General features: G+C 39.1%; 1 protein-coding gene across 4 annotated transcripts in view; it reads left to right on the top strand.

The window, feature by feature from the left end:
* Positions 1-25,026, top strand: part of USP6NL (USP6 N-terminal like) — a 177,618-nt gene extending 152,592 nt beyond the window's left edge. For all 4 annotated transcript variants that reach the window (XM_056573301.1, XM_056573302.1, XM_056573300.1 and 1 more), the window contains 2 exons: positions 1,985-2,137; positions 19,462-25,026. In XM_056573301.1, coding sequence (XP_056429276.1) covers positions 1,985-2,137; positions 19,462-20,861 — 1,553 coding nt within the window. In that variant the 3' untranslated portion in view covers positions 20,862-25,026. The remainder of the gene's footprint in view (positions 1-1,984; positions 2,138-19,461) is intronic.
* The last annotated feature ends 978 nt before the right edge of the window (positions 25,027-26,004 follow it).

Here is a 26,004-nt window from a genome sequence, read left to right as displayed (position 1 = left end):
TCAATAAAACAGAAACTGCACTGGGCACGGAGTAAGGAAGAGGATATTCTTCTTATCTGGTATATTCATCCATCAAGGGATGTATGCGATTCCAGCTTTTTAAGCAGAAGTAGTTTTTTATGTTAGTGAAGAAATACAAGAAGTGATGTCCAGCTCACCACCAGGTCAGGGGTGCACGGAGGTGTGAGGACTAAGGCGGTCACGCCTGCCGAAACGCATCACTCCTTGGTTCGTGCATGCAGAGTTCTGTGTTCCCGTTGATTACTTGAAGAATACAATTTTTTTTAAGGAAACGCAGCTGAGCTGCAATACGGAACACTGCCCATTGCAAGAGTAGCAGATTTATTTCTTTTTTTCCTTATTTTTATTTAAGCACAAGGCCGCAACATACCAAAATGTAAAAAAGGGTAAAGACTTTGATTGCACTCCATGCATATGATGTTTGTGTATATATATATATATATGTGTAACAACAGAATACAAAAAACTTTCCGCACTCACCACACATTATGACTCGAAGCTCCTATTCAGAGACGCCGGCAGACCTGGGCAGCATACGATGCATGGCGCTCACAGGTGAGGCTATTACCGGCAATTTCACGCCATGTGCGCTTCTTCCGGCCTAAAGATATATATATATATATATATATATATATATATATATATATATATATAATATAGAGGGAGGGAGAGATGTATAGATTTTTTTTCTCAAAATCTAAAGGCAGTAATAGTGCAACTTACATACATGGTCTGTTTGACTCTCTGTTGTGGAATTGTATTATTGAAGAACATGTTGCAGCATGCTCTCCTTACGCAGAGGGAGTGAAACCTGTGGAAATTTACCGGCAGATGTACAACTTACCTTAGAGGTTGCTGCCCAGTTCCTTGGATGGTATAAAGAAGATCCGAGCAAAAGACAAAGCATGAAATTAAGACACCAATCATCTTAAAGGGGTTATCCAGGAATAGAAAATCTGAGCGAATTTCTTTCAAAAACAGCTCCCTGTCTCCAGGTTGGGTGTGATTCTGCAGCTCAGTTCCATTGAAGGAATGGAGCCAAGTTGTTCTAGCATACCCAACCTGGAGACAGACAGTAGTTTTTTAAAGAAATTAGCTCTTTTTTTTCTACTTCTGGATAACCCCTTTTAAGCAAAGAAAAAATTCAGAACTCAACCCTCTAGTAAGGGGGGCAACCTTCTTTGGAGACACGAAAGGGCCTATTCTGGAGAATTTCCAAGTGGATGGGTGAACAGTGCAGATTTCTGCAAAATTAACTTAACCCTTAAATTCTGTCCAGAACAGCTTTGCTGCACCATGACTAAGCATGTCCTCTTACAGAGTCCACAGCAGTAGAGACAGTGCAACTGCTTATGTTCAAATATCGTTCACATCCTTCTTATAACCCATTCAATCTCTGTGTGTATGTATTTTATTTTATTTTTTTATAATGTGTGTCAATGGGACAAAGGATTCTGTATAAATGTTAAAGGTAAATAAAAACGGTGTACACCCTTGCTGCTGCTACAACCCTGGTTAAGGGGAAGGGTTTAAAATGGATTTCCCCTAGACAATATCTTCTTTGTTTGCCATATTAATGTTTTATAATGTGTTCCCTGTCTGTGTTTATTATGACTTTCATTTTCGGTCCGCTGTGCTTTTTGTTGAATGGCCTCGCAAGCATCACTTGGATACATTTACAATGCATTCTGTACTAGCTGGGATGTGCCAGCCATCATTAATATGCTCTCTATAAAGCCATACTTTTTTAATGAAGTTTTATAATTTAGCATAGCGTTTTTCACAGTATTGTTATTCCCAGTTTAATTATTCATAAATAAGTAAATGCTAATAACCCAAAAGCCATAATGATGCTTTTATAGCTATTGGAGCTTGTTATGTGATGAAGTAATTTTCTCCTCTCTTTACCTGCTTGTTTAGTTATTAAGAGTAAACAGAGTAACCTCATTGTGTTTTTCTTTAGAATACTTAATGAAGCTGACTATGGAAGATCTAATAGAGTTCCTGCAGGAGAGCCTTGCTAAGAATTTTGGTTATGAGGATGACTATGTGATTGATCAACTTCAACTCTCAATGACCGAGCTAAGGCGAGCAAAGCTTGATCTCCCCCCTCCAGGTAGGCAACTCTGCAGGTCTCTGTGCATCTAGCTGTAGAGCAAATGTAGTGCTTCCTTTTTAAATCCAGGTACATAAATGTGCTTTTTTTCAAATGTTATTTAAAATTGTGTTCAACAGCCTAATATGCGTTCCTACTTTTTTTAATTTTTTTTTATATCTACAGCCCCTCACTCACAAGATCATGTACATGTGTGAAGTTCCATCACTTTAGTGTGCTTGACATGTTAAACTTTCTTTTGTGTAATTTCAGTCAGTACAGACCAAAAAAAAGGCCTTATTTGTCTAATAATTTCATATTAGAATATATGGAAAAGCAGCCATCAGTGTACAAATTGTTTAAAAAAAAAAATAAAAAAAATAAAAAAAATTCCAATATTTGCACTGACCACTTTTCCGTATACTTCAAGGTAACACTTTGATTAGACCAAAAAGATAGCTTTTTATACTTTTATGGCCATATTTTTGTTTTGATTTTATAGTGTGTTAACATAGCCTAAAGGATAATGGCTTGATACAAGACTTTATCCATGGTATTTTTCTTATACTGTACAGTTGTGTTGTCACATGCTTCAAAGTGACCACTTGGTAACTTTGCATGGCGACATCACATCTGGTTGTCAATCTTTATATAGTGTATCCAAGGTAACTTTGACTCTATCCTTAAGGCATAATAATCTTGCAATGTGCAAAGAATTGTAGGAAACCATTTAATTTTGTTGTGAAAGTGCACGTTGAAGCTAGCCACGCTTACTGGCCAAGATGCTCTTTAAAGGGGTACTCCGGTGCTTACACATCTTATCCCATTATCCCTGGCTCTCTCTCTCAGCTCTGCCCGCTGACTGAACGTGGTGGGTGAGCAGAGCTGAGAGAAGGGAACATTAACCCCCTCCTCTGCCGGCTGCTATTAGTCGGACGATCAATAGCCGCGATCCTGGGGGGGATGGGTAACTGGATCGCCACCTCCCCCTAGCCACCGGAGGTGATTGGCGGTGTATAGTACTTATAATTCCAGGTCATCGGGTCACTATGCTGGAAAACTTTTTTTTTTTTTTTTTATCAACTGATGCCAGAAAGTTAAACAGATTTAAACTACTATTTAAAAATCTTTACCCTTCTGATACTTATCAGCTGCTTTATGCTCCACAGGAAGTTCTTTTCTTCTTGAATTTCCTTTCTGTCTGACTAAAGTGTTTTCTAATGACACCTCTGTCCATTTTAGGAACTGTCCAGAGCAGGAGTAAAGATGTTTTCAATAGAAGTCATTTACAAATCTGTTTAACTTCCAAGTAGACAGGCAAAAATTCATTTAGCAAGAATTTTCATTTTCATATTTTTTCACTACTTTCCTTATACAGTATCCAGTTCTTTCAGTAACTCATTTGCTTATGTAAGATGATTGCAACTGAATTTTTAGTGGGTTCTGTTATTGGGAGAATAGAACAATAGTTTGCACATACTGTTATTATAGTTTTCACATTGGGGGAGATTTATCAAAACATGGCCAGTGGAAAAGTTGCTGAGTTACCCATAGCAACCAATCAGCTTCTTTCATTTTTCATAGGCCTTTTCAAAAATGAAAAAAGTGATCTGATTGGTTGCTATGGGCAACTGGTCAACTCTTCCTTTTAGACAGGTTTTGATTAATCTCCACACAATATGATGCCAGAATTACCGTATATACTCGAGTATAAGCTGAGTTTTTCAGCACAATTTTTCGTGCTGAAAACTCCCCCCTCTGCTTATACCCAAGTGAACTCTCCGCCCTCAGTGGTCTTCAACCTGCGGACCTCCAGATGTTTCAAAACTACAACTCCCAGCATGCTCAGACAGCTGATGGCTGTCCGGGCATGCTGGGAGTTGAAGTTTTGAAACATATGGAGGTCCGCAGGTTGAAGACCACTGTTCAGACATTGACAGGCGGTGATGATGAAGGGGGGTGGGGGATGATGACAGATGATGATGATGAAGGGGGGGTGTGGGATGATGACAGATGATGATGATGAAGGGGGGGTGTGGAATGATGACAGGCGGTGATGATGAAGGGGGGTGTGGGATGACATGGGGGATGATGAAGGGGGGGATGATGACAGGGTGATGATGATGGGGGTGTTAATGACGGGGGTCTGGATGATGACATGGGGGGGGATGATGTATTTCCCACCCTAGGCTTATAGTCGAGTCAATAACTTTCCTGGGTTTTTGGGGTGAAATTAGGGGCCTCGGCTTATATTGGGGTCGGCTTATACTCGAGTATATACGGTAGTTGTGAATAGATTTGAGAATTGGGATTGCCACATCACTTGAGCATCATTTCTTGTTGCACAGTGATTTTATTTATATGGTCCTTCTCTATTCTTTTCATGGCCATCTACAAGGATGTTAACATGCAAACTAAAACAATAGCACAAACTTATCAGCCCAGATTTATCAAACCGTGTGAGAGAAAAAGTGGAGTGATTTTTTTCACAACATCCAATCACAGGTCAGCTTTCACTTTACCAGAGCTCATTAGCTGAGCTGTGATTGGTTGCTGTGGAAAATCATTCTATTTTTTTCTCACACAGTTTGATAAATATGGGCCATTATGTTTTTGCAAACGTCTAAGTCTTGTATTTCCTCCCCGCCTGAGATGTGTTGGGGGCAGACTGTAAAATAGATCTTGAAGTGGCCTAAAAGGGCATTTACTGCTCTATAACTTCCAGAATTGCACAGAGTGGTAGAAATCTATATTCAACTGCTGTAGTTGTAGGCATTTTCTAGTATAGTACCATATTCCAATTGCAGCCTTAGTAGAGGCATAAGAGGCTTTGATTTTGTTTGCAATTTTCAGCACATTATTTTTCATTATAATGACTGCTAAATGCTGCAGCAGGATGTCAATTTTTTATCACTGCAGAAACCAGGTGCCTTCTCGTGACATTTAACTAAAATAAAGCAATAGCTGCCCTTTTCTTTAGACTTAATCCATGCTGTGATAGTTAAAGGAGCATTCGATCTTAAGTGATTTTAAAGCACAACTTTTACATTTTCTGTTGTGACTAATAGAAAAAAATATCTTTCTATCTATCCTTTTATATTTATTTATATTTATCTCCCTTGAAGCTACACAATATTGATTATTACTAATTGTACCTGGTTTCCCTCTACAATTTTTTGCCTTGCCTTTTTTTTAAATAACTTTTCTATGCTTAGATACCCAGTGATGTAATTTAAAAAAACACACACGGAAAACAAAATGCCCCCATGAATGTTAAAACCTTACTGTAGAGGAGCTAAAATAAATGCACCTCACTCATAAAACAGCACACTCTATTAGAAGCTGGAAAATAAATGTGTTTTTTAAATGTTTATCGCAGCCAAAAAAGAAAAGGAGAGAAGCAAAGTAGGTGTTAGTATTACATTTCTGCTATGCTGACTAACCCTCAACTTGTCATTTATGGAACTGATTTTTGTGGAAATGATACTGGCTAAAGGGAGATGAAAACTTATGCCACTAGGGGGTGGTATACAACCATAAAATAAAGGAATACAAATAAATGTGTGTATAATAAATATACATATATATATATATATATATATATATATAATATATATATATATATATATATATATATATATATATATATATATGTATAGGTATACAACCATAAAATAAAGAAATACAAATAAATGTGTGTGTGTATAAAATATATATATATATATAGTGTGTATGTGTGTTTTCTTTAATATATACTATATCTGTTAAAGTTTGAGTTATTCCCTCATAGCCTTTTAGAAGCAATGTGATACATGGAGTCAGGGGCACTTCAGCCATGTAATACAATGAATCAATTATTTTAATTTGAAATGCATTTAAATCCTTTAAATGGGATTATAAGAGCAGTAGAAGTCTGACTCCGAGCAGCCCTGCTATTCAGCTGTATGACGAAGCAGCTGCACTTTGGCCTTTTCATTGTTTACTTACGGTTCATTGTGTTCATACTGTCACATACAGCAGCTGTGCTAAGTATTATAGCTTCCTCTTATACAGAGCAATATACTTAATAATTAAGACAACAAGTCTACTTCTTTTCAATTATGGGCAGTTAAACCAGGGATATCTTCTTCCGTTTTTCCGAACAGACATTCTGTAGTGTGAACCTCCATTGTTCATAAAAGTATATAGAATTAGTAGCTTAGACAGGTCAAGAGATCCAGGAACAATCTCAAGTGTATAATAACTGGCGGTCTAATTCTAGGCTCCAAACTGGCCTCACAGGGCAGGATAGAGAAATTTAGCAATTAAGAGCAATTCACTTATTTGAGAATAGGTGAATTAATTTAAGCCCAGGATTGGGTAAATGATGGGTGAACCACAGAGGAGTTCTAAGGGACTGTGTGGGACCATCAAAACCACAGAGTAAATATTGTGCCTATGTCTGTACCAGAGTTGCCTTCCCAATATTTTATTTGCTCTGGACAACTTATCCGAGAATCAAAGACAGACATGTTTTTAAGGATACATTGGAAAAGGGCAATGTAACAATTTTTTATTAGTTAAAGGGAGTATTTAACATGGTTTATGCTGCCTTCTCTGTGCGCAACATAAATGCATGTTATAGCTTTATTCTCTAGATCGATTGGTCCCAGTGGTAGAAACCCCACAGATCAGCTACTATTCCCCCTATTCTGTGGATAGGGAATAACTTTTGATCTTAGGATAGCCGCTTTTAGTATAAATACACTGCTCAAAAAAATAAAGGGAACACTAAGATAACACATATTAGATCTGAATGAATGAACTAATCGTATGAATTACTTTTGTCTTTACATAGTTGAATGTGCTGAAAACAAAATCACGCAAAAATTATCAATGGAAATCCAATTTATCAACCCATGGAGGTCTGGATATGGAGTTGTGGTGAGCCACCGGTGTTATGGCAGGACCACGGGGTGTAGTGGCGTAGGTAGCGGGGCCAGATGGTATTAACCCCTGGGGCAAGTTGTTGTGAACCCCCTAGTGTTCGTGATGCCAGCATGTGGTTGTATTGTGTAGGGCACCGCCGACAACCAACCTAAAATGGCATATAGTAAATGAGTCCAAAGCGGGGTTTTGATGCAACTGGAACTTTACTGAAGAAGGCAGTATAACAGTCTTTACAAATAGCCAACTTCCACAGAGGTGACTGAGACACAGGGAACCTCTAAGGCTTGCTTGGACTTGTAGTTGCAATAATGATTATGCAGGCCACTATACTACTGTTATGACTTTGGTAGGGACAGTAGTAACTTGACTTGTACTCACAGATTTGATGTGGCTGCAGACTTTTAGGCTTTGGCCTAGATATGCTGGACTTGATTTGTACAGGACTGTGCGCCCCCCCCCCACAGCCACACCATTACTGACCCACCGCCAAACCAGTAATGCTGGAGGATGTTGCAGGCAGCAGAAACTTCTCCACGGCGTCTCCAGACTCTGTAACATGTGCTCAGTGGGAACCTGATTTCATCTGTGAAGAGCACAGGGCGCCAGTGGCAAATTTGCCAATCTTGATGTTCTCTGGCAAATGCCAAACGTCCTGCCCGGTGATGGGCTGTAAGCACAACCCCCACCTGTGGACGTCTGGCCCTCATACCACCCTCATGTAGTCTGTTTCTGACCGTTTGAGTGGACACATGCACATTTTTGGCCTGCTGGAGGTCATTTTGCAGGGCACTGGCAGTCCTCCTCCTTGCACAAAGGGAGAGGTAGCGGTCCTGCTGCTGGGTTGTTGCCCTCTTACGGCCTCCTCCACGTCTCCTGATGTACTGGCCTGACTCCTGGTAGCGCTTCCATGCTCTGGACACTATGCTGACAGACACTGCAAACCTTTTTTGCCACAGCTCGCATTGATGTGCCATCCTGGATGATCTGCACTACCTGAACCACTTGTGTGGGTTGTAGACTCAGTCTCATGCTACCATTAGAGTGAAAGCACTGCCAGCATTCAAATGTGACCAAAACATCAGCCAGGAAGCATAGGAAATGATAAGTAGTCTGTGGTCACCACCTGCAGAACCACACCTTTATTTGGGGTGTCTTGCTAATTGCCTAAAATTTCCACCGGTTGTCTGTTCCATTTGCAAAATAGCATGTGAAATTGATTGTCAATCAGTGTTGCTTCCTGAGTGGACAGTGTGATATCACAGAAGTGTGATTGACTTGGAGTTACATTGTGTTGTTTAAGTGTTCCCTTTATTTTTTTGAGCAGTGTACTTTCCACAGATAATCTAATGGAATCAGAAGCTTTACCTCAAACATTCCCCAAGATATTAAACTGACAACAGGATCTACCGCATTAACCTGTATGTTTAGGTGAATAGTATGTGTGACCCTGCTTCTAACGCTTCTTACCTGGTGAAAATTGGTGCAGCCATTTATAACATATTCATCTTGTTGCTAATGTGGTTATTTCTTCTTATCTGCAATAGAGGAAGGGGCTGCTGCATGTGCAATGCTCTCTGATGCCTGCTCTGGCGATAACCCTGTCCTCTTTTGCCAATTACTCCACCTCCTTCACAGACTTGCTGAGGAAGAGGGATTATTGCCGGAGAGGGAGGGAGAAAGCATTGCACATACAGCAGCAGAAAGAAATTTACCATATTAGGAACAAAAGGGAATCTCTGAAATGGTTGCACCGATTTTTACCTGGTAAGCGTTAGTGCGGGGGACCCTTTTTCTGTCTACCTGTATATACAGGTTAGTGTGGGTAACCTTGTTATCATCTAGTGCTAGGTTTTGTTTGTTTTTTGTGTGTTTTTTTTGTGGTTTTTTTTACACTGTATTCCACTCAAGCATATAATGTACAGTATTACCATAGCAACACTTTGACACTTTCCCACTATGGCCTTAGTTGCAGTGGAGAAAGTGTATCAATTACTAGGGTCATGATCTTCCATGGTCTTCCAGAACTGTCCATGTTCTCACCGTACTAAAATATCTATATTTTATGGCAAAGATATAAGATATGGCAAAGATAGACATGCATATACATAATCACTGATACAGCTCTGCTCCATACACATGCTGCACACTCAGCTACATGTACACACTGTTTACCAACCAGGGTGCCTCCAACTGTTGCAAAACTGCAACTCCAAGCATGCTAAGTTTTGCAACACTAGGAGGCATTCTCGTTGGTAAAAACTGGTATAGAGGTAAGGGGACAGATTATTTAGCAAAATTACACAATTTTTTAAACCTAGACATTCTGTGTACTTTATAAAGATTTATGATTTTACTATTGTGCAGATTTTTGTTCGGCACACACTGCTGCTCCAGCACTTCTAGCTATGTGAGCAGTGTACTGCAGGAAAATGCCACAGCTCTGTGAAGTTCAGCTCTGAAGTGTGAGGTAGAGAAAGAGGGCACGGTAGAGTGAGGGGGGCGTTTCTATATTTGTGCAAAATTTATCAAAGAACGTGTGCAACTTTTGTACATTTTAAGCAAGTGTGTAAATGTCTCCATTGACATTATAGAGAATTTGACACCCTGTTTACCCACATTAAACCCAATATGCTGGGTTATAGGGGGAGATTTTTCAAAACCTGTGAAAAGGAATAATTGCCCAGTTGCTCATAACAACCAATCAGATCGATTCTTTCATTTTGCAGAGGCCTTGTTAAAAATGAGAGAAGCGAGCTGATTAGTTGCTATGGGCAACTGGGTAACTTTTCCTCTGGACAGGTTTTAATAAATCATTCCCATAGTGCAGGTGAACAGCTTTACAAAGAGGGGTCACTTACTTGAATCAGTTTAGTATTTGCAGAGTTATGGCACTATAATCCTTCAGTTGTATTGCACAGCTCTGCACAATGGAGACAGGTCACCTTGCTCCCCTGCCTCCTCCATATTCCCTGTCTGGCCACCCCTCTAATTAATAGTATATTTGGGTTTACTGCGAGTGAACAGGGTGTCAGATTCTCTGTAAAGGGGTTGACTTAGCAGCATTGAGATCTAGTGAAGCTTAACAGGTTGGTGCCCGATACCACAAGATACCTTTTTAGTTGTCTTGGGAAATAAAGTCCTCCAGTAAGTAGGCATTATTGGGCAAGTGGTTTTAAAGGGGTACTCTGGCGCTTAGACATCTTATCCCCTATCCAATATGGGATAAGATGCCTGATTGCGGGGTTCCCGCCCTGGGGACCCCTGTGATCTTGCACGCCGCACCCCTGTTAAAATCAGTCCCCGTAGCATGTTCTCTCCGGGTCTGATTACTGTCCATCACGGGGCCGGAGGTTTGTGACGTCAAGGCTCCACCCCGTGTGATGTCACGCTCCGCCGCCCTCAATGCAAGCCTATGGGAGGGGGTGTGACATACATAAATGTTGGCACCCCTGAAATTTTTCTAGAGAATGAATATTTCTCACAGAAAAGGATTGCAGTAACACATGTTTTGCTATACATGTTTATTCCCTTTGTGTGAGTTGGAACTAAACCAAAAAAGAGAGGAGAAAAAAAAATTGGACGTAATGTCACACCAAACTCCAAAAATGGTCTGGACAAAATTATTGCCACCCTTTCAAAATTGTGGAAAAATAAGATTGTTTCAAGCATGTGATGCTCCTTTAAACTCACCTGGGGCAAGTAACAAGTGTGGGCAATATAAAAATCACACCTGAAAAGCAGATAAAAAGGAGAGAAGTTCACTTAGTCTTTGCATTGTGTGTCTGTGTGCCACACTAAGCATGGGCAGCAGAAAGAGGAGAAGAGAACTATGAGGACTTGAGAACCAAAATTTTGGAAAAATATCAACAATTTCAAGGTTACAAGTCCATCTCCAGAGATCAAGATTTGCCTTTGTCCATAGTGCACAACATGAAGTTTGCAACCCATGGCACTGTAGCTAATCTCCCTGGGCGTGGACGGAAGAGAAAAATTTATGAAAGGTGTCAACGAAGGATAGTCCGGATGGTGGATAAGCAGCCCCAAACAAGTTCCAAAAATATTCAAGCTGTACTGCAGGCTCAGGGAGCATCAGTGTCATCTCAAACTGTCCGTCGACATTTAAATGAAATGAAACGCTATGGCAGGAGACCCAAAAGGACCCACTGCTGACACAGAGACATAAAAAAGTCATTGCCAAAATGAACTTGAGTAACCCAAAATCCTTCTTGAAAGGATGAGACCAAGATAGAGATTTTTGGTAAAGCACATCATTCTATTGTTTACTGAAAACTGAATGAGGCCTACAAAGAAAAGAACACAGTACCTGCAGTGAAATATGGTGGAGGTTCAATGATGCTTTGCGGTTGTTTTGCTGCCTCTTGCACTGGTTGCCTTGAAATTGTGCAAGGCATCATGAAATCTGAGGATTACCAACAGATTTTGGGTCACACTGTACAGCCCAGTGTCAGAAAGCTCGGTTTGCATCCAATATCTTGGGTCTTCCAGCAGGACAATGACCCCAAACATACGTCAAAAAGCACCCAGAAATGGATGGCAACAAAGCGCTGGAGAGTTCTGAAGTGGCCAGCAATATAAATTCTATTGAACACCTGTGGAGAGATCTTAATATTGCTGTGGGAAAAGGCGCCCTTCCAATAAGAGAGACCTGGAGATGTTTTCAAAAGAGTGGTCCAACATTCCGGCTGAGAGGTGTAAGAAGCTTATTGATGGTTATAGGAAGCGACTGATTTCAGTTTATTTTTTCCAAAGGGTGTGCAACCAAATATTAAGTTTAGGGTGCCAAAAATTTTGTCCAGACCATTTTTGGAGTTTGGTGTGACATTGTCTGATTTGCTTTTTTTTCCCCTCCATTTTTTAGTTTAGTTTCAATACACACAAAGGGAATAAACATGTGTATAGCAAAACATGTTTCTGCAATCCTTTTCTGTGAGAAATACTTCATTTTCTAGAAAAATTTCAGGGGTGCCAACATTTATGGCCATGGCTGTATGTGTTGTTGAAACTAACCAGAAAAGACTTATCTATGTGATGGTGCTTTCAGAATATTTTGCTATGTAACATTAAGGAAGATTTCTTTGGGAGTTTCACCTACAGACTTGTTGGATTTGTGAGCTCAGGTGTTAAATCTGAATTCACGTGGTATTTAAATTCCAAAATCAGCATAAACCATGGAAAGTGGGAGGCAAGCTTAAGATAAACTCCTGAAAGAACTGCAGGGGTGACATTATTAACAAAGGGGACATACATTTAAATACCAACCGAGACAAAGATGGATTATATTAAAAGGCTTTGTTTTATAATGGTGCTACTGGCTTTGATTTTTTTTTCTTTCTTTTTAACAAATTATTTCTCGAATATACTTGATAAGGAGTCTACTGAATAATGAACTTCCAGCCAAAATGAATCTAGCCACACAGAGCTTAGATCACTGCATGTATGTGCTGTTAGGTACTATCTATAGTTAATAAAGGGTAAGGTAACATGTCACTGTATTTCTTCTCCAAAAATTGAAACCTTGATATGTTTTACATAAGAAAAAAGGAAGAAAAACAGCATCACAACCTTGTTTAATTGGTCTCCTGCATATGAAGCTTTAGAATATATTTCAAATCAAATCTGCTTCTAGTCCTTCCAGATCTTAGTGAACAATCCTGGGCACATCAGGAACATGTAGGTTTATTACTTCTCGATGCATGAGTGGATTTCTCCAGTGAAATAGTGGTTAATTTATTCCATCACATCTGAGATATTATAGAATAAAACAAGCACTATTTTGCACTGGATTTTAGAATGTTGTAACATGTTTTCTATATTTACTGAATTATACAGTCATGGCCGTAAATGTTGGCACCCCTGAAATTTTTCTAGAAAATGAAGTAACACGTTTCGCTATACACCTGTTTATTCCCTTTGTGTGTATTGGAACTAAACCAAAAAAGGAAGAAGAAAAGCAAATTGGACATGATGGCCCTGATTTACGAAGAGTGGGGTGTAGGTTTCTTTGTGGGTTTTTTCCCTACAATTTTTTTCCCACGGTATGTGCTAAGGTTTCTCTACATTTTGCACTTTTCCCTACACTTTGCTTTTTTTTTTTTATTTTTTTTTTTATTTTTTATTTTTTTTTACACATGCTCTGATCTGTGGGGTTTTCCTCAGCTCAAATCCACCACATTTTCTGTGGAAACCTTAGTAAATATGTAGGGTTTTAGCAAAAAATGTCGGGTACACGCCCCTTTTCACTGTGGTCTCGCCCCTTTTTTCGAGTTTTCTCAGTAAAATGAAGAGTTAGTGGGGTTTTTTCAATTCTGGCGCAAATTCTGGTCCAGGTTATGGCATAGACAGAATTTCTGGCGTAATGCACCAGAATCTGGTGCACAACCCGACAAAACATGTCAGGTTTGCAATAGTAAATAAAGGCCTATGTCACACCAAACTCCAAAAATGGGCCGGACAAAATTATTGGCACCCTTTCTAAATGATGGAAAAATAAGATTGTTTCAAGCATATGTAATGCTCCTTTAAACTTACCTGCGGCAAGTAACAGGTGCTGGCAATATAAAAATCACACCTGAAAAGCAGATAAAAAGGAGAGAAGTTCACATAGTCTTTGCATTGTGTGTCTGTTTGCCACACTAAGCATGGACAACAGAAAGAGGAGGAGAACTGTCTGAGGACTTGAGAACCAAAATTGTGGAAAAATATCAACCATCTCAAGGTTACAAGTCAATGACCCCAAACATATATTAAAAAGCACCAAGAAATGGATAGCAACAAAGCACTGGCGAGTTCTGAAGTGGCCAGATCTAAATCCCATTGAACACCTGAGGAGAGATCTTAAAATTGCTGTTGTGAAAAGGCGCCCTTCCAATAAGAGACCTGGAGCAATTTGCTAAGGAAGAGTGGTCCAACATTCCGGCTGAGAGGTGTAAGAAGCTTATTGATGGTTATAGGAAGCAACTGATTTCAGTTATTTTTTCCAAAGGGTGTGCAACCAAATATTATTATTAAGTTAAGGGTGCCAATAATTTTGTCCAGCCCATTTTTGGAGTTTTGTGTGACATTATGTCCAATTTGCTTTTTTTTCCCTCCCTTTTTTGGTTTAGTTCCAATATACACAAAGGGAATAAACATGTATATAGCAAAACCTGTGTTACTGCAATCCTTTTCTGTGAGAAAAACGTAATTTTCTAGAAAAATTTCAGGGGTGCCAACATTTACGGCCATGACTGTAGATTTAAAAAATATCAATGTTGCATTGTTCTTGCAGCAACGTTTTTAAAGATTAGCCCCTTAAGGACAAAGCCCATTTTGACCTTAAGGACCAGAGCATTTTTTGCACATCTGACCACTGTCACTTTAAACATTATTAACTGTGGGATGCTATTACTTATGTATTTGATTCAGAGATAGTATTTATCATAGTGGTAAATTTTTGTTGATACTTTAATCATTTCTTGGTGAAAAATTCAAAAATGTCATGAAAAATGTGAAAATTTTGCATTTCTCTAACTTTGAAGCTCTCTGCTTGTGAGGAAAATAGACATACCAAAGAAATGATATATTGATTCACATATGCAATATGTGTCTACTTCATGTTTGCATCATAAAGTTGACATGTTTTTACTTTTGGAAGACATCGCAGGGCTTCAAAGTTCAACAGCAATTTTCCAATTTTTTTTACAGAATTTTCAAAATCTGAATTTTTCATGGACCAGTTCAGTTGTGAAGTGGATTTGATATTAGATATTCATATAAGAAATACCTCATAAATGACCCTCAAAGTATTCAAAATTATATTCAGAATGTTTCTTAACCCTTTAGGTGTTTCACAGGAATAGCCGCAAAGTGGAGGAGAAAATTCAAAATCTCCATTTTTTTTACACCTTGTTTTTGTAGACCCAGTTTTAAAATTTTTACAAGGGGTAAAAGGAGAAAATTCCCCCCAAAATGTGTAACCCAATTTCTCTTGATTAAGGAAATACCTCATATGTGTAGTGTTCTGTGGGTGCACTAGAGGGCTCCGAAGCGAAGGAGTGACAATGGGATTTTGGAGAGTGAATTTTGCTGAAATGGTTTTTAGGAGGCATGTCGCATTTAGGAAGCCCCTATGGTTTCATACCAGCAAAAAATAAAAACCCACATGGCATACTCTTTTGGAAACTACACCCCTCAAGGCACGTAACAAGGGGTACAGTGAGCCTTAACACCCCACAGGTGTTTGACGACTTTTCATTAACGACAATGGACGTAAATGTACGTCATGGTGACTTGGTACTTGGCGCACCATGATGTACATTTACGCGCCGACATGATCGCGAGCACCGGAGCAGTGCCCGCGTCATGCCTGGCAGGTCCCGGCTGCGATCAGCAGCCAGGGACTCGCCGATAATGGCGGACATCTGCGATTGCGCGGATGTCTGCCATTAACCCCTCCAATGCCGTGATCAATACAGATCACGGCAGTGCGGCACTTTGAATGGATGATCGGATTGCCCGCGCGCTGCCGCGGGGATCCTCCAGCATGGCTGCCGGAGGTCCCCTCACCTTGCTCCGGCCGTCTCCCAGGGTCTTCTGCTCTGGTCTGAGATCGAGCAGACCAGAGCACACCAAAAATACTGAGCAATGCTGTGTCCTATACATAGCACTGCACAATATTAGCAATCAATTGATTGCAATGAATAGTCCCCTATGGGGACATAGAAAGTGTAAAAAAAAAATAATAAAAAATTTAAAAAATGTGAAAAATCCCCTCCCCCCATAAAAAAGTTAAACGTCCGTTTTTCCTATTTTACCCCCAAAAAAACTTTAAAAAAATAATTAATACACATATTTGGTATTGCCGCGTGCGTAAAAGTCTGAACTATTAAAATATATTGTTAATTATCCCCTACGGTGAATGGCGTAAACGTAAAAAAATAAAAAAAAACAGTACAAAAATGCTGCTTTTTTGTCACATTTTATTCCCAAAAAAATAAATAAAAAATGAATAGAAAGTAAAACCTAAGCAAAAGTGGTACTGATAAAAACTACAGATCATGGCGCAAAAAATGATCCCTCATATCACCCAATATACGGAAAAATTAGAAAGTAATAGGTGGTCAAAATAGGGCAATTTCAAACATACTAATTTTGTTAAAATGGTTTGAGATTCTTTTTAAGCGTTACAATTATAGAAAATATTATAATCATGGGTATCATTTTTATCATATTGACCCACAGAATAAAGAAAACATGTCATTTTTCGAAGGCGAGGAGGAAAAAAAGGAAAGTGCAAAAATAAAATTGGTCTGCTCCTTAAGGGGTTAATGTCGGATGTGTAAATAAAAAAAAAAAAACATTTTCACTAAAATGCAGTTTTTTCCTCAAATTTACTGTTTTTACAAGAGGTAATAGGAGAAAATGTCTCCCAAAGTTTGTAACCCCATTTGTTCTGAGTATGGAAAATATGTGGATGTAAAGTGCATACACCCCTCAAGGCACGTAACAAGGGTTACAGTGAGACTTAACACCCCACAGGTGTTTGCCGACTTTTCATTAAAGTTGGATGTGTAAATTATTAAATAAGAAACTTCACTAAAATGGAAAAAATTTCCCAAATTTACCATTTTTTCAAGAGGTTATAGGAGAAATGCCCCCCAAAATTTATAACCCCTTTTCTTGCATGGAAATACCATGTGTGGATGTAAAGTGCTTTGCGGGCGAACTACAATGCTCAGAAGAGAAGGAGCCATGTGCGTTTACCAAGCCCCTATGTGACCCCATTTTGGAAACTACACCCCTCACAGAATTTAATAAGGGGTGCAGTGAGCATTTACACCCCGCTGGCGTTTGACAGACTTTTCAAACAGTGGTCTGTGCAAATTAAAAATACAATTTTTCATTTTCACTGACCACTGTTCCAAAAATCTGTCAGACACCTTTTGGGTGTAAATGCTTACTGCACCCCTTATTACATTCTGTGAGGGGTGTAGTTTTCAAAATGAGGTTACATGGGGGGGTGGAGGGTGGGGGGTTCCACTGTTCTGGCACCATGGGGGCTTTGTAAACGCCTTCAATTCCAGCCAAATTCTCTCTCCAAAAGCCCAATGGTGTTCCTCCTCTTCTGAGCCCTGTAGTGCGCCAGCAGAGCACTTTCCATCCACATATGGGGTATTTATATACTCAGAAGAAATGGTGTTACACATTGTGGGGGGCTTTTTTCCTACTACCCCTTGTGAAAATGAGAAAATTTGGGATAACACCAGCATTTTAGGGAAAAAATTTACATTTTCACATCCAACTTTAATGAGAATTCTTCAAACACCAGTGGGTAGTTAAGGTTCACTATACCCCTTGTTTGTCAGAAGTGCTGTAACAATCGGCCACCCCTGTGCAAATCACCTCAAATGTACATAGTGCGCTCTCACTCCTGAACCTTGTGCACCAGCAGAGCATTTTACGTCCACATATGGGGTATTTCCGTACTCAAGAGAAATTCTGTTACAAATTTAGGGGGTCTGTTTTTCCTTTTACCTCTTGTGAAAATGAAAAGTATGGGGCAACACCAGCATGTTAGTGTAAACATTTTTTTTTTTTTTAAGTTGGGTTAAAGGAGAAAAAGCCCACCCAAAATTTTAGGCAATTTCTCCCAAGTACGGAAATACCCCATATGTGGCACTAAACTGTTTCCTTGAAATACGAGAGGGCTCCGAATTGAGACGAGAGTCCCATGCATATATGAGGCCTAAATTAGGGATTGCATAGAGGTGGACATAGGGGTATTCTACGCCAGTGATTCCCAAACAGGGTGCCTCCAGCTGTTGCAACTCCCAGCATGCCATGGCTGTCCCGCAATACTGGGAGTTGTTGTTTTTCAACAGCTGGAGCCTCTGTTTTGGAAAGGCCGTACCAGATGTTTTTCATTTTTATTGTGTGCCTCAAGCTGTTGCAAAACTACAACTCCCAGCATGCATGGTCTGTCAGTGCATGCTGGGAGTTATTGTTTTGCAACAGCTGGAGGCACAGGGGTTGGGAAACACTGAGTTAAGTAACAAACGCTCAGTGTTTTGCAACCAGTGTGCCTCCAGCTATTGCATGACTACATGTCCCAGCATGCCCTTCTGCTGTCACTGCATGCTGAGAGTTGTAGTTTTGCAAAAGCTGGAGGAGAACAGTTTGGAGACCACTGTGTAGTGGTGTCCAAACTGTAGCCCTTCAAATGTTGCAAAACTTCAACTCCAAGCATGCCCGGACTGCCCATGCATGCTGGGAGATGTAGTTCGGCAACATCTGAAGGGCCACATGTTACAGAACTACAGCTCCCAGCATGCCTGGACTGTCTGGGTATGCTGAGTTGTAGTTTTGCAGCATCTGGAAGAGCGCAGATTGGAGACCACTGCACAGTGGTCTCCAAACTGTGGCCCTCCAGATGTTGCAAAACTGCAACTCCCAGCATGCCCAGACAGCCAAAGGCTGTCTTGGGCATGCTGGGGGTTGTAGCTTTGAAACTCCTAGAAGCAGCAGTGAAGATCACTTTACAGCGATCTTCACTGCTGCCTCTGATACCGCCGCTGCCTCCTCCACTTGCCTGCCGCCGGTCCCAGGTAAGTGCCACCGGTCCCACAGGGACCAAACACAGTGATCGCTGACCAGGACCATTCACAGATGGTCTTGGGGTGGCTTGCAGAAGTGGTCTCCCGCCGGTAACAGAGGGAGTTCTGCCTGTTAACCCGTGTGATGCTGCACATCGCCGGGTTAACTGAATGACTTATATAAACGTCAGGATGCGCAAACTATCTGCATAACTTGAAGTCATTCTGCGGAAAGGGGTTAACATAATGCGCTTATAAACAGGAATGAAACTATTTTTTTTTATAAAACTAGAACTTCATGGTGATATGTAGAGATGAGCGAACTTACAGTAAATTCGATTAGTCACAAACTTCTCGGCTCGGCAGTTGATGTCTTTTCCTACATAAATTAGTTCAGCTTTCAGGTGGGCTGGAAAAGGTGGATACATTCCTAGGAGACTCTTTCCTAGGAATGTATACACCTTTTCCAGCCCACAGGAGCACTTGAAGGCTGAACTAATTTACGCAGGATAAGGCATCAACTGTTAAGCCGAGAAGTTCATGACAAATCGAATTTACTGTAAATTCGCTCATCTCTAGTGATATGTTGTTGCCAAAAGTCATGGTGACGTGTCATATACTTCCATCCATTGTTTTTTAAAATATAGCTACTTCCATCCATTGTTAACACCAATTCTGATACTTGAAACTTTTGCAATTGTTGATTTTTGCATAGCTTTTGTCTTTATATGGAATCAATTAATCATATTTCTAATGTTTTATGCACACCTTTTTAGTAGTTTTTTTTTTTGTCCTAATCTTTTTTGTTTTGTGCTTTAATTTTAGGCAAAGATGAAGAACAGCCTAAAAAACCTCTTGGTCAAGTTCCTTCTGAACCTGATCAGATACTTGCAAATCATGTTATGAATGGACAAAAAAGTACCAGCAAGCTTCCAAACCAAATGAAACCTGAAAAGGTTCCTTCTCCAAGTAAAGCACAGCAAGCTTTCCCAACTGAGAAGAGGAGAAAGAATTCAATTGAGAAGTCAGCTTTGAAATCCACAAAGAGAGAATCTGGGGAAATTCGTACTGAACAGTTTAAGATGGATGGACATGATAAAAACTTTCCACAGCCTGTTACTCCAACTCAGGACAAAGTTAAGTACTATGACCATGCTGCCGCTAACCAAAATTCTAATGCAACTTCTAGTTCATCAAAGGGAATTGCTCCGAAATGGAATTTGCCATCAGAATCCAAAAATAAAGAGCTTCTGCTAAAGCATATACATGATGGAAGGGGTAACCCGCCAGAATATAGAGTTACAAGTCAGTCTGAATCTCAGGGCTTGGGAGTGAAGCAGAAAAATAGAGTATTTGATGCAGGCGGTAAGAGAGGATCCAATGCATCACAGTATGATAATGTTTCTGGTGGAGAAAATGAGATTGACAATCATGTTGAAGATTCTAGGCATCAGTCAGATTTGTCTGACAGAAATGTGATGTATTTTAACAGCACTTCATCACGTTTTCTTTCAAAAGGATTCAGTCCACCAACAGCAGCGGATAGTTATTCAGCTATTGGTATGCAATCACGCTCTCCAGGACGTTCAACACCATTTCAGGGTAATGATGATGGCTACAGTGTAAAGCAACCACCTCCTTCCTACAGTGACCCCCCACTTTATCAAGATAATACAAAATACTCAATGAATAGACTCAGAGAGCACCATTCACCAAACTGGATTGGTCCATCAAATAGATCCTATGGACACAGTTTTGATATTCCTTCAGATAAAATTCCTATGAACTCTTCTACTAGGCAGCATTCAGTTATGTCACCTACCAACAGAATTGAAGTTCTCCCTGCAGAAGAGAATGCAACTCTACGCTTAGGCAATTTTAATCAGAAGGAAAACCACAGATATGCGATACCACCAATAGATTACCATGTGGAACACAGCTTTTTTCCTGAAGTGTCTTTTGGGACCTTTGGGCAACCATTAAATCAAGAGGCATCAAGAAGTTATTTGTCTAATCTGCAGAAATCTCCAGGATCACACCAACCCTCAAGCCCAGTAACCAATTTTTCCTCTTTATCTGTTAATAGTCCAGTAAGGCTTAGAACTTCGCCACGCAATGAGCAAGTAACTCCACCACGGTATCTGCATTCAAAACCTGGAGTTAATGCACCGCACTTTCGAAATCCCCGTGATGGAGTAATAATGCACGAGTCTGTGATGCTGTGAACAGTTTATTGCTCATGGTTCTTGTGGGATCAGGTTGCTTTATTTTCACAAGCAACATTTCAAGCACGAACTTGAACCGCTTAGTCATCTGGAATGCAACATACCTTAACACATACAAAAACGTTCAAAAAAGTTGGTCTAGACATACCAACTAGGTGTTACAGCCAGAATCTTAGAATATTCTATATGTAGCCTTTTATGTACATATTTGTCCTGAGATATTTATTAACTCTTTAGCTACATAACGTTAGTGCCTCTATAGCTGATTTTGGATCAAAGTAATTTAAAAGATTTTAGGTGATACCACCAATGTTTAAGGTGAAAATTATGTAAAGGTATTCTTTTAATCTAAGAGTACATTTGGGTTTTCTTCCTAGGATATTAATGTATTCAGAACTTCTGGAAGTGACTGTTACCTGATTGTAAATGCATCACCTTCTACAGTACATCTGTATACTTATTCAGCAAAGAGTCAGTTAAGACGTGCCTATTACATATGTTCTTTATCTAACTTTTTGATAAGTTAAGGCTAATGAGAGTTTTAATTTAGCTCCATTTAAATTTTATTTTTGTGTTGAAATACTGGAGATATGAGTTTGCTTGGGTCATGTTGGTCCTGCAGACAGTACATGAACGTATTAGAAGGTTTAATACGTGGGGTGGCTAACAATAACAAGACCCTGTCTTTTGATGTTGATTCAGTACATGGGAAAAACTTTTCTTAGTACAGTACTTCAACATTGAGCAGCAGCTGCTATAGATTCTGCCTAGGTTGTATTAGGCTGTCTTCCAACAACTCTAGCCTACTCGCGCTGTAAAATGCTTTATTGTATCCATTTGACACTACGCACTTTACCAATATTGATTTTGAAAGTGCTGTACCAGCTGTGAGATGTAGGTGTTGAGTGCATCTCATGCAAAACAAAAGCTAGTGCAATTAGGTCAGAATGTCCAAATTAAAGTCACAGAAACCCCATATTATCATTGAGTACATTTTCCAAAAGTCCTTTGTATGGCATAGCAAAGCCTTCTTAATAGTGAATTTTATTTAAACTTTTTAGTATGTGCCTATTGAGGTAACACACAGCACTTCTTTGCATTACTGTAAATGGATTTAGTTATGTTGGGTTGTTTTAAACCTTGAGGGCCAGAACGCATGTGGCAGAAATATTGTGTTCCGTGCAGATTTTGCTTGGACTTCCCTGTGGATATTACCCCTGCTGCATTGCAAGTGGTGAAATCCACATAGATAATCCACAACGAGTATGCAGCATGCTCTGAATTTGAAAATCTACCATGCTCATACTTCCAGGTGTAAAATTCAGCAGCCTCATCTACTTTCTTGCAACATAAATCTACAGCAGAATTTACCTGCACAGATCTGCTGGTAAAATCTGAAGTGATTCTGTCCCATGTGGATTCGCCCTTATTATTCTCTTCTAGGTAAGGTCGCAAAGTTTCTCTGCAAGCAGAGATACAAGACTTGGTATAGCCTAGAAATCTTTTATTCACAGGTGAACATGCTCCTTAATAAGTCTATACTGTTGCTGCAATACTGTGTGTGGTGCCTTCTTTGTTTGACCGATACCTCTTGTCCATCTATGATGTTCCACACTGTATTTAGTGCATATTTACTCTTCCTGTTACTGACATAATGCATTGTATTTCCTCCAGATATATAGTACTTGCAATGTTTACATTATCTCAGTTGAGTTGAATTGTTTTTCTTTATAAGTCTTTCCTATAACTACTTTTCTATGCATTCTTTGTTTCTCTTCCACACACCATTCCGCTTAATAGGTAAACATGAGGGGGCTTTTAACCCCTTAAGGTCCAGGGGTTTTTCCGTTTTTGCAGTTTAATTTTTTCCTCCTTACCTTTAAAATATCATAACTCTTTCAATTTTGCACCTAAAAATCCATATGATGGCTTATTTTTTGCACCTCCAATTCTACTTTGTAATGGCATCAGTCATTTTACCCAAAAATCTACGATGAAACGGAAAAAAATAATTGTGCGACAAAATTGAAAAAAAAAACCACCATTTTGTAACTTTTGGGGGCTTCCGTTTCTACGAAGTGCATTTTTCGGTAAAAATGACACCTTATCTTTATTCTATAAGTCCATAAGATTAAAATGATACCCTACTTATATAGGTTTGATTTTGTCGTACTTCTGGAAAAAATCATAACTATAAGCAGGAAAATGTATACATTTAAAATTGTCATCTTCTGACCCCTATAACTTTTATTTTTTCGCCTACGGGGCAGTATGAGGGCTCATTTTTTGCTCCGTGATCTGATGTTTTTAGCGGTACCATTTTTGTATTGATCAGACTTTTTATCGCTTTTTATTCATTTTTTCATGATATAAAAAGTGACCAAAATTACACTATTTTGGACTTTGGAATTTTTTGGCGCTTGCGCGTACGCCATTGATCGTGCGGTTTAATTAACGATATATTTTTTATAATTCGGACATTACCACATGCGGCGATACCACAAATGTTTATTTTTATTTACACTTTTTTTTTTATTATTGGAAAAGGGGGGTGATTTTATTAGGGAAGGAGTTGAATGATCTTTATTCCAAATTTTTTTCACTTTTTTTTTTTTGTTTTGTAATATAGCTTCCATAGGGGGCTATAACACTACACACACTGATCTTTTACATTGATCAATGGTTTCTTATAGGAAACCATTGATTGATGATTCTGCTGCTTGACTGCTCATGCCTGGATCTCAGGCACTGAGCAGTCATTCGGCGATCGGGCACCAGGAGGCAGGTAAGGGGACCCTCCTGCTGTCCCACAGCTGTTCGGGATGCCACGATTTCACTGTGGCGATCCCGAACAGCTCCCTGAGCTAACCGGCATTGGTTTTCTTTCACTTTAGATGCGGCATTCAACTTTGAATGCCGCGTCTAAAGGATTAATAGCGCGCAGCACCGTGATAAGTGCCGTGCGCGATTAGCCACGTGTCCGACCCGCTATGATGCGTTATAGTAAGGTAGAGGACTGGTCCTTTAAGGGGTTAAAGCCAAAGCAAGGAGTGGATGATAAAGAAATAGGAAAAATTCTGTCTTTTTTTTCCTTCTAATCCCCGTCTATTTTGTAAAAAAAAAAAAAAAAAAAACTGCATCGAAACGACAGTCTGATTTTATTATTTTACATTTTTTTTTTTTATTTCATCCATGCTTTCAGCTGAATCTCTCCCCGCCTTCAGTAATCATGCACTCTGCTTCAACAGCATGTGTCTTTCACTATGTGCCTTGGCTTTTAATGGCTTAATCTCTGCTGTTTTATCATTACACTATCACACCTTTTATGAAGCAATGCATTGTGTGCTGAAATGACACGAATAGTTAAGAGAAGGCAAATCAATTTGAATTGTCTGCTTTATTTCCCTGTGCTGGGTTGAGTGGGTTTTTACCTACTGCTTATTGACACTTTTTTTTTTTCTCGTGCTTTCTTTAACTGTTCCAGAAAAAGAGTATAATTTTAGTCATTTAAGTTTTCACGTGGCAGCCTCACATACCAAAGTAGTACTGCACCATGGCATTGGCATGTTTCCTTGCAGGGAACATACAGTACAATACCATAATTACATAAAGTGTTAATGTTGTTTTATGCTCCATAAGTATTTAAGGTGGATCAGAAACGTTGTATTTTTATGTTTTCAAGTTTTAAGGTACAGTTGTAATAAATTTTACAGGAAGATAAAACTAGCTAGATGTGCAGTAGTAATATCTGCAGTGAGTAGTCTGTGTATATGGCTGATCATAACATTAAAAGTGTTAACAGATAGCTGAGCACTACATTGCAACAAATGACAAAATTCCTTTTTCTTTTCTGTAATCATTGTTAGTTTTCTGTGTTACTGATTATTTCCAGAGATACAGAAATGATCTTTAATACAGTGTACAGAAATCTGACTGTAATGATACTCATCCTAATTGCAGGCCTGTGATTCCTAATCGAGCTGTACAATATACTGTGCTGAGCTGGTAACTCTGCTCCTAAAAATGTATCAGCGATGGTAAATATTGTAGATTTAATGTATAAATATATACACACTATTTTCATATGTCATCCGCTACAGTTTTTAACTGTTCTTTTTAATGTGACTGCATTTTTTAATATGTTAAAGATTAATATTATTAAGTACCTTTTGTAGACTGTGTCTCTTATTTGAAAACTTATGAAAACAGGTTCGGAAACTGTTCGAAACTAAAACAAGACTTCCAATGTGAAGAAACCTATAAACCCACTGCGGGTAGACTATTAGTTATCAATTTAGATTTCTGAATTTCCACATTGGTCCATTTGGTACTCATTTGTTGATGAATGTAACTGGATCAAGGAGCTATAAACAGTCTTCTGTTTCCTATACCAATATATATCTTATATACTTATTGATCTTGTACTCCATACTGCTGTGATTTGTATTAAGAACAACTGGAGCCAGGGTCGGGTATTAATAACTGTACTAAGCTTACCACACTGAACCACATCTATAACTATATAGCTGCATATGGGTGAAACAGTTATGATCTTACAGTTACCTGACTAAAACAAACTTTGACACCACAGTGTGTTAACAATTTAAAAACCCTTGTCATAGTAGTTAAGCTTACTTTAACCCCTTAAGGACTCAGCCCATTTGGGCCTTAAGGACTCGGACAATTTTATTTTTAAGTTTTCGTTTTTTCCTCCTCGCCTTCAAAATATCATAACTGTTATATATTTTCATCCACAGACTAGTATGAGTGCTTGTTTTTTGCGCAACCATTTGTCCGTTGTAATGCCATCACTCACTTTATCATAAAATGTATGGCGCAACCAAAAATACGATTTGTGTGGGAAAATTAAAAAGAAAACCGCAATTTTGCAAATTTTGTAAGGTTTCGTTTTCACGCCGTACAATTTACGGTAAAATTGACATGTGTTCTTAATTCTTTGGGTCAATACAATTAAAATGATACCCATGATAACATACTTTTCTATTACTGTTACGCTTAAAAAAAAAAAATCACAAACTGTTTAACCAAATTAGTACGTTTAAAATCCCCCTATTTTGAAGACCTACAACTTTTTCATTTTTCCGTATAAGCGGCGGTATGAGGGCTAATTTACTGATTGATA

This window comes from Hyla sarda, chromosome 4 (genome assembly GCF_029499605.1).
Source record: "Hyla sarda isolate aHylSar1 chromosome 4, aHylSar1.hap1, whole genome shotgun sequence".
Classification (NCBI taxonomy): Eukaryota; Metazoa; Chordata; class Amphibia; order Anura; family Hylidae; genus Hyla; species Hyla sarda.
The sequence above is the reverse complement of the archived record's forward strand: the minus strand, read 5'-3'. Positions and strand labels throughout refer to the sequence as shown.